This window comes from Mytilus galloprovincialis, chromosome 6, assembly GCF_965363235.1.
Source record: "Mytilus galloprovincialis chromosome 6, xbMytGall1.hap1.1, whole genome shotgun sequence".
Lineage (NCBI taxonomy): Eukaryota > Metazoa > Mollusca > Bivalvia > Mytilida > Mytilidae > Mytilus > Mytilus galloprovincialis.
Genome location: NC_134843.1, coordinates 29,965,700 through 29,979,647, shown reverse-complemented (window position 1 = coordinate 29,979,647; position 13,948 = coordinate 29,965,700). Strand labels below are relative to the sequence as shown.

Here is a 13,948-nt window from a genome sequence, read left to right as displayed (position 1 = left end):
GGGTAGAAACCAAGTTCAATTTCTTGCAAATGCAACTTTCAATGTGTCTGAAGTCCCAATGAGTGATATGGGTGTGAGATAGTTGGTGTGTAAGATATCATTAAGGAGGGGGCAAGGGGGGTCCCAATAACAGCAAAACAGTAAAACAGCAAATTGATTTGGCTCATAACAGATAACAAGGAATTAAAATGGACAAAAACAGATAACAGTAAATGAACTATTAAAACCAGATGCTCCGCAGGGCGCAGCTTTATACGACCACAGAGGTTAAACCCTGAACAGTTGGGGCAAGTATGGACACAACATTCAAGCTGGATACAGCTCAAAATTTGAATTGTGATTAAATAGTTGACACAGCATAGGTGTCTGACACAGAATGAATGTGGTCTAATGAACTTAAACTTTTTTTTTTGCCTTTGAGCAATTCACTATGCTGTTGAATATTAATCCTCTCAAAAAAATGTTTGAACAAATTTTCTTTTTATTTATGAAATCTGAAATGAGAAAAATTCAACCCCCCCATTTTTTTTCACATCCCCCTTTCCCTTTTTCCAAAACTGATCTCAATTCAAATTTCTAATGGAGTTTGCAACAATAACTACTCATTTAAATACATCATAAAATATTAAAATGTAACAAAAGGTGCTTGTTATCACTGAATGGTAAAGATTGTTTTAATTTATCAGTTGGTAGTAAAAGTGAATATACATTGTATATTGTATAAAACAATGATTTAAGTTGACTCAACTACTATTCTGGACAAAGAAAGATAACTCCAATCAATTGAAAATTTCTTGCTATTGCACAATTAGATATTTCTGGCTATTGTGCAATACTGTGCAATTGAAAATACTTGCTATTGCACAATACTGTGCAATTGAAGATTTCTTTCTATTGCGCAATGCACAATACTGTGCGATTGAAGATTTCTTGCTATTGCTGAATCCTGTGCAATTGAAAATTTCTCGCTATTGCACAATATTTAATATAATAATTTTGGATCCTGATTTGAACCAACTTGAAAACTGGGCCCATAAACAAAAATCTAAGTACATGTTTAGATTCAGCATATAAAAAAAGCCCAAGAATTCAATTTATGTTAAAATCAAATTTAGTTTAATTTTGGACCCTTTGGACTTTAATGTAGACCAATTTGAAAACGGGACCAAAAATTAAGAATCTACATACACAGTTAGATTTGGCATATCAAAGAACCCCAATTATTCAATTTTGATGAAATCAAACAAAGTTAAATTTGGACCCCGATTTGGACCAACTTGAAAACTTGGCCAATAATCAAAAATCTAAGTACATTTTTAGATTCAACATATTAAAGAACCCCAAGGATTCAATTTTTGTTAAAATCAAACTTAGTTTAATTTTGGACCCTTTGGACCTTAATGAAGACCAATTTGAAAACGGGACCAAAAATTAAGAATCTACATACACAGTTAGATTTAGCATATCAAAGAACCCCAATTATTCAATTTTTGATGAAATCAAACAAAGTTCAATTTTGGACCCTTTAGGCCCCTTATTCCTAAACTGTTGGGACCAAAACTCCCAAAATCAAACCCAACTTTCCTTTTATGGCCATAAACCTTGTGTTTAAATTTCAAAGATTTCTATTTACTTATACTTAAGTTATGGTGCGAAAACCAAGAATAATGCTTATTTGGGCCCTTTTTTGGCCCCTAATTCCTAAACTGTTGGAACCAAAACTCCCAAAATCAATCCCAACCTTCCTTTTGTGGTCATAAACCATGTGTCAAAATTTAATAGATTTCTATTCACTTAAACTAAAGTTATAGTGCGAAAACCAAGAAAATGCTTATTTGGGCCCTTTTTGGCCCCTTATTCCTAAAATGTTGGGACCAAAACTCCCAAAATCAATCCCAACCTTTCTGTTGTGGTCATAAACCTTGTGTCAAAATTTCATCGATTTCGATTCACTTTTACTAAAGTTAGAGTGCGAAAACTAAAAGTATTCGGACGACGACGCAGACGACGACGCCAACGTGATAGCAATATACGACGAAAAATTAAAATTTTTGCGGTCGTATAATAATTCGGTCTTTGACAAATCAGTATTTCTTATTACAGATATAATCCTTTGTAATGCATTCCATTTTCTATGACTATGTTTTTTTTTAGTATTAATTTATGTATCTAGAATGTGTTTAAATTACTACTCAATATATTATAATATTTTTATACGCTCGTTTACGGAACGTATTATGGTATACATACTGTTGTCTGTCTGTTATCAATATGTCGGACATTAACTCAAAAACTCTTTAAACCAATTTGCATTAAACTTTTGGAAATTGTTATTATCTATTGACGTGAGCTTCCTTTTTTTTTTTTTTTTTATAAATTTTAGATTTAAAGTTTCTGGGTAATGGGTTTTTATTCAATAAAATTGGTGTTTTTTTCAGTTTTCTGATAATATCTCAAAAATGCTTTCACAAAGCAAGGAATTTTGGTGAATTGTTTATATCTATTAACATGAGGTCACTTTCAATTTTTATAAATTTTTGATTTTACGTTTCCGAGTTAACGGGTTTTATTAATTAAAAAGGGGGGATTTTTCAGTTTTCAGACATTAACACAAAAATATTTTCAGCAGTTCTCATGAAACTGTGCTGAAATGTTTATATCTATTGTTGTAAACTCCCTTTCGATTTTTATTAATTTTAGATTTTATGTTATTGAGTTAAGGGATTTTATTCATAAGAAAAAGGTGGTATTTTTTAGTTTTCAAAAATAACTCAAAAATGCTTTCAGCAGTTTTCATGAAACGTTGGTGTATTGTTTATATATATTGACTGAAGCTCCCTTTGTTGCTAATAAAAAAAAAATGACCTAAAAGAGTTTGAATATTCTGACTTTTTCTAAATGACCATTTAATGAGGTGGGTGAATTTTTCTTAATAAGACTATGAGGCAAAGTGGTATATAGGGTAGCAAAATCAAAAGCACCAATTATAAGCATGCAATTTATCAAGTACTTCGAACGAATTTTGACACTCCAAAAGCAATTAATCTTCTATTTTCAAAGGCCTTATTTGAACATTTTTTTATCAGCTGAGGTTTTTGGTTGTACCAAGTGTACTAGTAAGTAGAATACAGTAGGGAAACAATGGCTTGAGACGAAAGAAATCTTTGTTTGTAATGAGTTATGTGCAGCTTCGGACCCAAGTACATGGTTGGAACTTTCATTGTACAAATGGAAGTTTTTAACGACCTTGAATGGCTATTAGCCCTTACACGGTCGGTCTATTTCATTGTACAATGCATTTGGTTCTGCTTTGAAAAGAATCACAGAGTTGAGTCTATGTACCATATTATATAAAATGTTAACTGGTTGTTAGGACCTAGTCCTTAATTGAGATCCTTGTCAGATATTCCTGGCCATATGTTTTCCTTTTTGTCATATTAAGAGTTGTTTTAATTTGATATGTTCGTACGGGAAACAAGGAACATTATTCTCATACAAAAAATTAAGATAGTTCTAAATACACATTCATAAAAAAATGGAATTTATTACAAAGGATAATCATAAGATATACTTGAATTGTCCTGGTCCTCACTTCTGTGATGGGTAAATGTTAATGGAATCCTTCTCTGAATACGGGACAAACATATTAGTAGTGGTAGACCCCAATGTCCAATGATCTTCAATTTATACCGAATATTGACTGTCAAAAAAATGCTAACATTCCAATTTTCAATAACAGTTAACAGCAAATACATTATCACAATAACAGATAACAAAACAATAATGTGTCCATAGTACACGGATGCCCCACTCGCACTACCATTTTCTATGTTCAGTGGACCGTGAAATTGGGGTCAAAATTATAATTTGGAATAATAATTAGAAAGATCATATCATAGGGAACATGTGCACTAAGTTTCAAGTTGATGAACTTTAACTTCATCAAAAACTACCTTGACCAAAAACTTTAACCTGAACTTCGCACTATCATTTTCTATGTTCAGTGGACCATGAAATTGTGGTCAAAACTAGAATTTGGCATTAAAATTAGAAAGATCATATCATGGGGAACATGTGTACTAAGTTTCAAGTTGATTGGACTTCAACTTCTTCAAAAACTACCTTGACCAAAAACTTTAACCTGAAGCAAACGGACGGACGGATGCACAGACGGACGCACAGACGAACGGAGACACAGACCAGAAAACATAATGACTCTCTACTATCGTAGGTGGGGCATAAAAACTAATAGCCCAATAACAGCTAACAAAGAATAAGACAATAACAGCTAACAGCAAACATATTTTCAAAATAACAGATAACAAAGAATTAAATTGCCCCATAACAGCATAACAGTTAAACACCTTGCCCCCCCCCCCCCCTCATTAAGTGGAGGGCAAGGTTTTGTGCATTGTCAGTGTAAGAAAGGCAGTTGTAAGTCTGGTGGATGTAAATGTAGACGCATGAAAGTTTTGTGCAACTCAAACATGTCACATGTCTCTGTCTTGTATAGCAACAAGTAAAACCAGATGCTCCACAGGGTGCAGCTTTATACGACCGCAGAGGTCTAACCCTGAACGGTTGGGGCTAGTATGGACACAACATTCAAACTGGATACAGCTCTGAATTTGGATTGTGATTAAATAGTTGACACAGCATAGGTTTCTGACACAGAATGATTGTGGTCTAATGAACTTAAAATGTTTTTTTTTGCTTTTGAGCAATTCACTATGCTGTTGAATATTAATCCTTTGATATTTGAAGAAATTTTCTTTTTCATTTCTGAAATCTGAAATAAGAAAAATTGAACCATCAAAAATGAAATTTTACACCTGCAAATTAACCAGCTTTACGGTATTTCCAAATAGTATCCCGTTTTTATAAAGGATTCTTTTTTTATTCAATTTTTATTTATTTGTTCCTACCTGGTGGTGTCTTTGGTGTCTTTGTCGCTCCCACTCGCCAAACTGTAATTATAATTTTTTTTATGAGAAGGAGTTTCAAATAACCTGCTCAAACAACAAAATAGTTAAAAGTAAGAAATAATGCGAGCAAACCAACACATCTATAAACCCATCTCACCCCATGCCATCTAATGGACTCATCTATATAAAATAGCCTCTTATATGCTTATAACCTCCTTAGCGATATTTTGCATACTCCAACAAAATAGCAATTTATGTAGCATTTTGCTTTTTTGTCAGTCTTATTAGACATTTTGATCATCAAGTATCTATTGGTTTCAATGACTGTGAAGTGTAAATATATGCACTTCTTAATAATTTAAATTACATATATGCCTACATATAAATAAACTGCTTCGCTGAGCGCAACTTGCTATGTCCACAGAGGTCCAACCCTGTACAGTAAAATGGACACAATATTCAAGCTTGATACAGGTCTGAATTTGGATTGTAATTGAATATTTTACATATTACAGGTTTCTGAATAAATGTAGTCAAAGAACTGGAAATTGGTTATATTCAATTAAAGATTTTTTGCTGTTGTGTAACACACTGTGCTGTTGCGCAATACTTAGTAAATCTGTTACCAGACTATAAACAAATAAAGTTCAACAAGTTGCTTTCTTTAAAAAAAGAAATGCAATCGTAAACCCAAAATGCATGTTTGGTATTAAATATTCAATATTTTTTTAAGAAAAGAGTTGGTTTCTAGGCTTAATAACAAATTAATGATTTTTGAGCTTATAAAAAAGAAATGCAATACGTGAAACTTAATAGCTGTTTTTATTGGAATTTGAGATACACAACAGCCTGTGTTTGATTTTGCTTTTTCCACCTGCCCACCCGTGACCACTCTAGCTATAATCTCTTTTTTTTTGTAAAAATATTGATTACAAAGGCTTATCTGCTTTTTTCAAGTGATTGTGCTTTTTAAAAGAAACTACATGCCCACTCCTATGGGTGGGCAGAGTGGACAAGGTAGAATTTTTGCCGACCCGATTCCCACTCCTTTGGTGGGCCGGTAGACAAAGCAGAATCCACCTGAGCTGTAGTGTATGTTCATAGTTATTTGAACAAGGAAAATTCACAATTATGAAAATTGTAAGGTGTTCCTTTTATATTTGAACTTATTCTTTCATTTACTTTTAAAAAGTGTCTTTTACATGGTACAGTTACATTAATGTTTTATGGTATGTATGTAAGATTTTTTAAAACAGGTATATTCTTAAGCACATGTTTTAGTCAGAAGCATGTTGTTTGAATTGTTATAACAGTGTTAGGAAGAGAAGTGACACACCAAATGAGGTCTTCTCGTTTAATAGTATAGATATATAATATCATTAAACACGAACGTCAAGTATTAACGGATGGACATTTTATTTATCGAATTAATCTATTTTTAAATTCTAACATTCCACTATGTGAATATATTACTATACAAAATATAAGCAGAGACTTCTAAATCAATACTAACAGTATGAAATAATCAACATTATGGTTGAAATTAAATTTAGTTGTGATTATTGTAAATTATTTTTACGGTTGTTGTGAGCTGCAAGGATTTAAAATCATGCTTTATGAATTGAAAACACAAGTATTTTTATTCACGACTGTTTATAATTTAATTATATAATAAATTGATCTTACTTTTCGTTTTATGGATATATTACAATACACAACCAGGTGCTCCGCAGGGCGCAGCTTTATACGACCGCAGAGGTCGAACCCTGAACAGTTGGGGCAAGTATGGACAAAACATTCAAGCGTGATACAGCTCTGAATTTGGATTGTGACCAAATTTTTGACATTACATGTTGTTTTTTTTACACAAAACAAATGTCAAGATTTTACAAATCAATTAAAGATTTCTTCTTCAAACTTTTTAAATCTAAAATTAAATAGTTGACACAGCATAGGTTTCTGACACAGAATGAATGTGGTCTAATGAACTTAAAATTTTTTTTTTGCCTTTGAGCAATTCACTATGCTGTTGAATATTAATCCTCTCAAAAAAATGTTTTAAGAAATTTTCTTTTTATTTATGAAATCTGAAATGAGAAAAATTTAAACCCCCCCCTTTTTTTCACGTCTCCGTTTCCCTTTTTTCCAAAACTGATATCAATTCAAATTTCTAATGGAGTTTGCAACAATAACTACTCTTTTAAATACATCATAAAATATTAAAATGTAAAATAAAGTGCTTGTTATCACTGAATGGTAAAGATTGGTTGGTAGTAAAAGTGAATATACATTGTTTATTTTATAAAACAATAAAAAAAAACTTCATCAGCAACATTTTATATTAGCAAATTTCCAATGAAGTTATTTACATAAAGTTATTGGCAAATAAAAGTAGAAAATGACATCATAGTCATGTCTGGCAAATGTCCAACATACATTATCTAAAAACATTTTAGATAAGATAAGGAAAAAAAGCTTCATCAGCAACATTTTATATTGGCAAATTTCCAATGAAGTTATTTACATAAAGTTATTGGCAAATAAAAATAGAAAATGACATCATAGACATGTCTGGCAAATTTCCAACATATATTATCAACTACTATTCTATACAAAGAAAGATAACTCCAATTGAAAATTAATTGCTATTGCACAATATTGTGCAATTAGATATTTCTTGCTATTGTGCAATACTTTGCAATTGAAAATTTCTTGCTATTGCACAATACTTGATCTGGAATCCTGATTTGGACCAACTTGAAAACTTGGCCCATAATCAAAAATCAAAGTACATATTTAGATAAAGCATATCAAATAAGCCCAAGAATTTAATTTTTGTTAAAATCAAACTTAGTTTAATTTTGGACCCTTTGGACCTTAATGTAGACCAATTTGAAAACTGGACCAAAAATTAAGAATCTGCATACACAGTTAGATTTGGCATATCAAAGAACCCATTTATTCAATTTTTGATGAAATCAAACAAAGTTTACTTTTGGACCCCCATTTGGACCAACTTGAAAACTAGGCCAATAATTAAAAATCTAAGTACATTTTTAAATTCAGCATATCAAAGAACCCCAAGGATTCAATTTTTGTTAAAATCAAACTAAGTTTAATTTTGGACCCTTTGGACCTTAATGTAGACCAATTTGAAAACGGGACCAAAAATTAAGAATCTACATACATAGTTAGATTCGGCATATCAAAGAACCCCAATTATTCAATTTTTGATGAAATCACACAAAGTTCAATTTTGGACCCTTTGGGCCCCTTATTCCTAAACTGTTAGGACCAAAACTCCCAAAATCAAACCCAACCTTCCTTTTATGGTCATAAACCTTGTGTTTAAATTTCATCAATTTCTATTTACTTATATTAAAGTTATGGTGCAACCAGGTGCTCCGCAGGGCGCAGCTTTATACGACCGCAGAGGTCGAACCCTGAACAGTTGGGGCAACTATGGACAAAACATTCAAGCGTGATACAGCTCTGAATTTGGATTGTGATCAAATTTTTGACATTACATGTTTTTTTTTACACAAAACAAATGTCAAGATTTTACAAATCAATCAAAAATTTCTTCTTCAAACTTATTTAAATCTAAATTTAAATAGTTGACACAGCATAGGTTTCTGATACAGAATGAATGTGGTCTAATGAACTTAAAAATTTTTTTTTGCCTTTGAGCAATTCACTATGCTGTTGAATATTAATCCTCTCAAAAAAATGTTTGAAGAAATTTTCTTTTTATTTATGAAATCTGAAATGAGAAAAATTTAACCCCCCCCCCCCATTTTTTTCACATCCCCGTTTCCCTTTTTCCAAAACTGATATCAATTCAAATTTCTAATGGAGTTTGCAACAATAACTACTCTTTTAAATACATCATAAAATATTAAAATGTAAAATAAAGTGCTTGTTATCACTGAATGGTAAAGATTGGTTGGTAGTAAAAGTGAATATAAATTGTTTATTGTATAAAACAATAAAAAAAAACTTCATCAGAAACATTTTATATTGGCAAATTTCCAATGAAGTTATTTACACAAAGTTATTGGCAAATAAAAAAAGAAAATTCGTAAGGGTTCCACGGAACCCAGTGTCTCGCCTACTTTTGCTGTTATTCGCAGACTCAACAAAAATGAGGAAAAACATCAATAAAAATTTCCCTCTCGATACTGTCTTTTGATTGAAAGAAGCTTCCAAGTTTGGTAAAAAAATCCAGGATAGTTTATGAATCTAATAAATGTTTTATAAACTTTAACTGCAGACTGTATGTAATGTTTCCTTGCAGAAAAACTAAGTCCATTTATAAGTAAAATACGGAAAAAGTGAATTTTTTTTTTCAAAAATTGACTTCTGAATAATATCTTCTGATCAGAAACAAGCTTTTGTCTAAGTTTGGTAGAAATCCAGGATAGTTTAAGAACATTATAAAAATTTTAAAAACTTAAACCACAGAGTGAATGTTTTGTTTCTGGCAAAAAAACTAAGTCCATTTATAAGTAAAATACGGAAAAGTGGAAATTTATTTTTACAAAATTTTCTTCTTGATACTATCTTATGATCATAAACAAGCTTCTGTCCAAGTTTGGTACAAATTAAGGATAGTTTATTAAACTTATTATAATTTTAAAAACTTTAACCACAGAGTGAATGTAATGTTTCCTTGCAGAAAAACTAAGTCCATTTATAAGTAAAATACGGAAAAGTGGAAATTTATTATCACAAAATTTTCTTCTTGATACTATCTTATGATCATAAACAATCTTCTGTCCAAGTTTGGTACAAATTAAGGATAGTTTATGAAACTTATTATAATTTTAAAAACTTTAACCACAGAGTGAATGTAATGTTTCCTTGCAGAAAAACTAAGTCCATTTATAAGTAAAATACGGAAAAGTGGAAATTTATTATCACAAAATTTTCTTCTTGATACTATCTTATGATCATAAACAAGCTTCTGTCCAAGTTTGGTACAAATCAAGGATAGTTTATGAAACTTATTAAAATTTTAAAAACTTTAACCACAGAGTGAATGTAATGTTTCCTTGCAGAAAAACTAAGTCCATTTATAAGTAAAATACGGAAAAGTGGAAATTTATTTTCACAACATTTTCTTCTTGATACTATCTTATGATCATAAACAAGCTTCTGTCCAAGTTTGGTACAAATCAAGGATAGTTTATGAAAGTTATTAAAATTTTAAAAACTTTAACCACAGAGTGAATGTAATGTTTCCTCGCTGAAAAACTAAGTCCATTTATAAGTAAAATACGGAAAAAATTGAATTTTATTTTTACAAAATTTACTTCTGGATACTATCTAATGATCATAAACATGCTTCTGTCCAAGTTTGGTAGAAATTCAGTATAGTTTAAGAAAGTTAGTAAAATTTCAAAAACTTTAACCACAGAGTGAATATTTGTGGACGCCGCCGACGACGACGACGGAATGTAGGATCGCTTAGTCTCGCTTTTTCGACTAAAGTCGAAGGCTCGACAAAAATGACATCATAGTCATGTCTGGCAAATGTCAAACATACATTATCTAAAAACATTTTAGATAAGATAAGGGAAAAAAGCTTCATCAGCAACATTTTATATTGGCAAATTTCCAATGAAGTTATTTACATAAAGTTATTGGCAAATAAAAATAGAAAATGACATCATAGTCATGTCTGGCAAATTTCCAACATATATTATCAACTACTATTCTATACAAAGAAAGATAACTCCAATTGAAAATTAATTGCTATTGCACAATATTGTGCAATTAGATATTTCTTGCTATTGTGCAATTGAAAATTTTTTGCTATTGCACAATACTTGATATGGAATCCTGATTTGGACCAACTTGAAAACTGGGCCCATAATCAAAAATCAAAGTACATATTTAGATAAAGCATATCAAATAAGCCCAAGAATTTAATTTTTGTTAAAATCAAACTTAGTTTAATTTTGGACCCTTTGGACCTTAATGTAGACCAATTTGAAAACTGGACCAAAAATTAAGAATCTACATACACAGTTAGATTTGGCATATCAAAGAACCCATTTATTCAATTTTTGATGAAATAAAACTAAGTTTAATTTTGGACCTCCATTTGGACCAACTTGAAAACTAGGCCAATAATTAAAAATCTAAGTACATTTTTAAATTCAGCATATCAAAGAACCCCAAGGATTCAATTTTTGTTAAAATCAAACTAAGTTTAATTTTGGACCCTTTGGACCTTAATGTAGACCAATTTGAAAACGGGACCTAAAATTAAGAATCTACATACATAGTTAGATTCGGCATATCAAAGAACCCCAATTATTCAATTTTTGATGAAATCACACAAAGTTCAATTTTGGACACTTCGGGCCCCTTTTTCCTAAACTGTTGGGACCAAAACTCCCAAAATCAAACCCAACCTTCCTTTTATGGTCATAAACCTTGTGTTTAAATTTCATAGATTTCTATTTACTTATACTAAAGTTATGTTGCAAAAACTTTGTGCAATTAGATATTTCTTGCTATTGTGCAATACTGTGCAATTGAAAATTTTTTGCTATTGCACAATACTTGATATGGAATCCTGATTTGGACCAACTTGAAAACTGGGCCCATAATCAAAAATCAAAGTACATATTTAGATAAAGCATATCAAATAAGCCCAAGAATTTAATTTTTGTTAAAATCAAACTTAGTTTAATTTTGGACCCTTTGGACCTTAATGTAGACCAATTTGAAAACTGGACCAAAAATTAAGAATCTACATACACAGTTAGATTTGGCATATCAAAGAACCAATTTATTCAATTTTTGATGAAATAAAACTAAGTTTAATTTTGGACCTCCATTTGGACCAACTTGAAAACTAGGCCAATAATTAAAAATCTAAGTACATTTTTAAATTCAGCATATCAAAGAACTCCAAGGATTCAATTTTTGTTAAAATCAAACTAAGTTTAATTTTGGACCCTTTGGACCTTAATGTAGACCAATTTGAAAACGGGACCAAAAATTAAGAATCTACATACATAGTTAGATTCGGCATATCAAAGAACCCCAATTATTCAATTTTTGATGAAATCACACAAAGTTCAATTTTGGACACTTCGGGCCCCTTTTTCCTAAACTGTTGGGACCAAAACTCCCAAAATCAAACCCAACCTTCCTTTTATGGTCATAAACCTTGTGTTTAAATTTCATAGATTTCTATTTACTTATACTAAAGTTATGTTGCAAAAACCAAAAATAATGCTTATTTGAGCCCCTTTTTGGCCCCTAATTCATAAACTGTTGTGACCTCAACTCCAAAAATCTATCCCAACCTTCCTTTTGTGGTCATAAACCTTGTGTTTAAATTTCATTGATTTCTATTTACTTATACTAAAGTTATTGTGCGAAAACCAAGAATAATGCTTATTTTGGCCCTTAATTCCTAAACTGTTGGAACCAAACCTCCCAAAATCAATCCCAACTGTCCTTTTGTGGTCATAAACCTTGTGTCAAAATTTCATAGATTTCTATTCACTTAAACTAAAGTTATATTGCGAAAACCAAGAAAATGCTTATTTGGGCCCTTTTTGGCCCCTAATTCCTAAAATGTTGGGACCAAAACTCCCAAAATCAATCCCAACCTTCCTTTTGTGGTCATAAACCTTGTGTTAAAATTTCATGGATTTCTATTCACTTTTACTAAAGTTAAAGTGCGAAAACTAAAAGTATTCGGACGACGACGACGACGACGACGACGCAGACGACGACGCCAACGTGATAGCAATATACGACCAAAAAATTAAAATTTTTGCGGTCGTATAAAAACCAAAAATAATGTTTATTTGGGCCACTTTTTGACCCCTAATTCATAAACTGTTGTGACCTTAACTCCAAAAATCAATCCCAACCTTCCTTTTGTGGTTATAAACCTTGTGTTAAAATTGCATTGATTTCTATTGACTTGTACTAAAGTTATTGTGCGAAAACCAAGAAAAATGCTTATTTGGGCCCTTTTTTGGCCCTTAATTCCTAAACTGTTGGAACCAAAACTCCCAAAATCAATCCCAACCTTCCTTTTGTGGTCATAAACCTTGTGTCAAAATTTCATAGATTCCTATTCACTTAAACTAAAGTTATAGTGCGAAAACCAAGAAAATGCTGATTTGGGCCCTTTTTGGTCCCTAATTCCTAAAATGTTGAGACCAAAACTTCCAAAATCAATCACAACCTTCCTTTTGTGGTCATAAACCTTGTGTTAAAATTTCATTGATTTCTATTCACTTTTACTAAAGTTAGAGTGCGAAAACTAAAAGTATTCGGACGACGACGACGACGACGCCAACGTGATAGCAATATACGACCAAAAAATTAAAATTTTTGCGGTCGTATAAAAATAAATGATAATTACTCATAAAACGTAAATACTAAAATGGTATGAAATATTTAACGAAGAAGTATAATGATTATTGTTTATACACATTTTTTTTTGTAGGATGCAAGAATTTATTTAGATTTAACATTTATGTTTCCTTTACAAATGAATATTTAAAAAATACCAAAGCAGAGTATCTTGTCATATGAAATATTTATTTCTTAATAGCAACTCTGAAAATATTCTGATTTCAATCATTGTTAGTTTCTTCAGAAACATAAAAACAGTATATATTTTGTATATATTTCTTTGATTTCGATTGCATTATTTACTTTTGATAAGAATATTATCTTTCTGTTTTCCGATCTAAATATTAATATGTTAACCAGAATGTTCTCTCCCGTAAGTCTATGATGAAATACACAGTAATTCCGTGGTTAAATCTTCAAACATAATTAGTTTAAGTGTTATCGAGACAACAGACAATACCACGTTATAATTGACCCAGATACACACAGTGTACAGTAGTCGTTTTAAAACAAATATAATTGCGTCGTCAAGGGCCATCAAGGGACCATATCATATCTAAAAATAGACATTTGATACCTTATCGCTGACCCTATTAAGTCTACCGAAATTGCATGCATGATTAATTTCA

At 31.1% G+C, this 13,948-nt stretch overlaps 1 protein-coding gene across 1 annotated transcript in view; it reads right to left on the bottom strand.

Moving 5' to 3' along the window:
* LOC143079325 (uncharacterized) overlaps positions 1-13,948 on the bottom strand; it is a 186,801-nt gene that overhangs the window by 59,023 nt on the left and 113,830 nt on the right. The window contains exon 7 of the mRNA XM_076254583.1: positions 4,926-4,967. Within this exon, the coding sequence (XP_076110698.1) occupies positions 4,926-4,967 (42 nt within the window). The remainder of the gene's footprint in view (positions 1-4,925; positions 4,968-13,948) is intronic.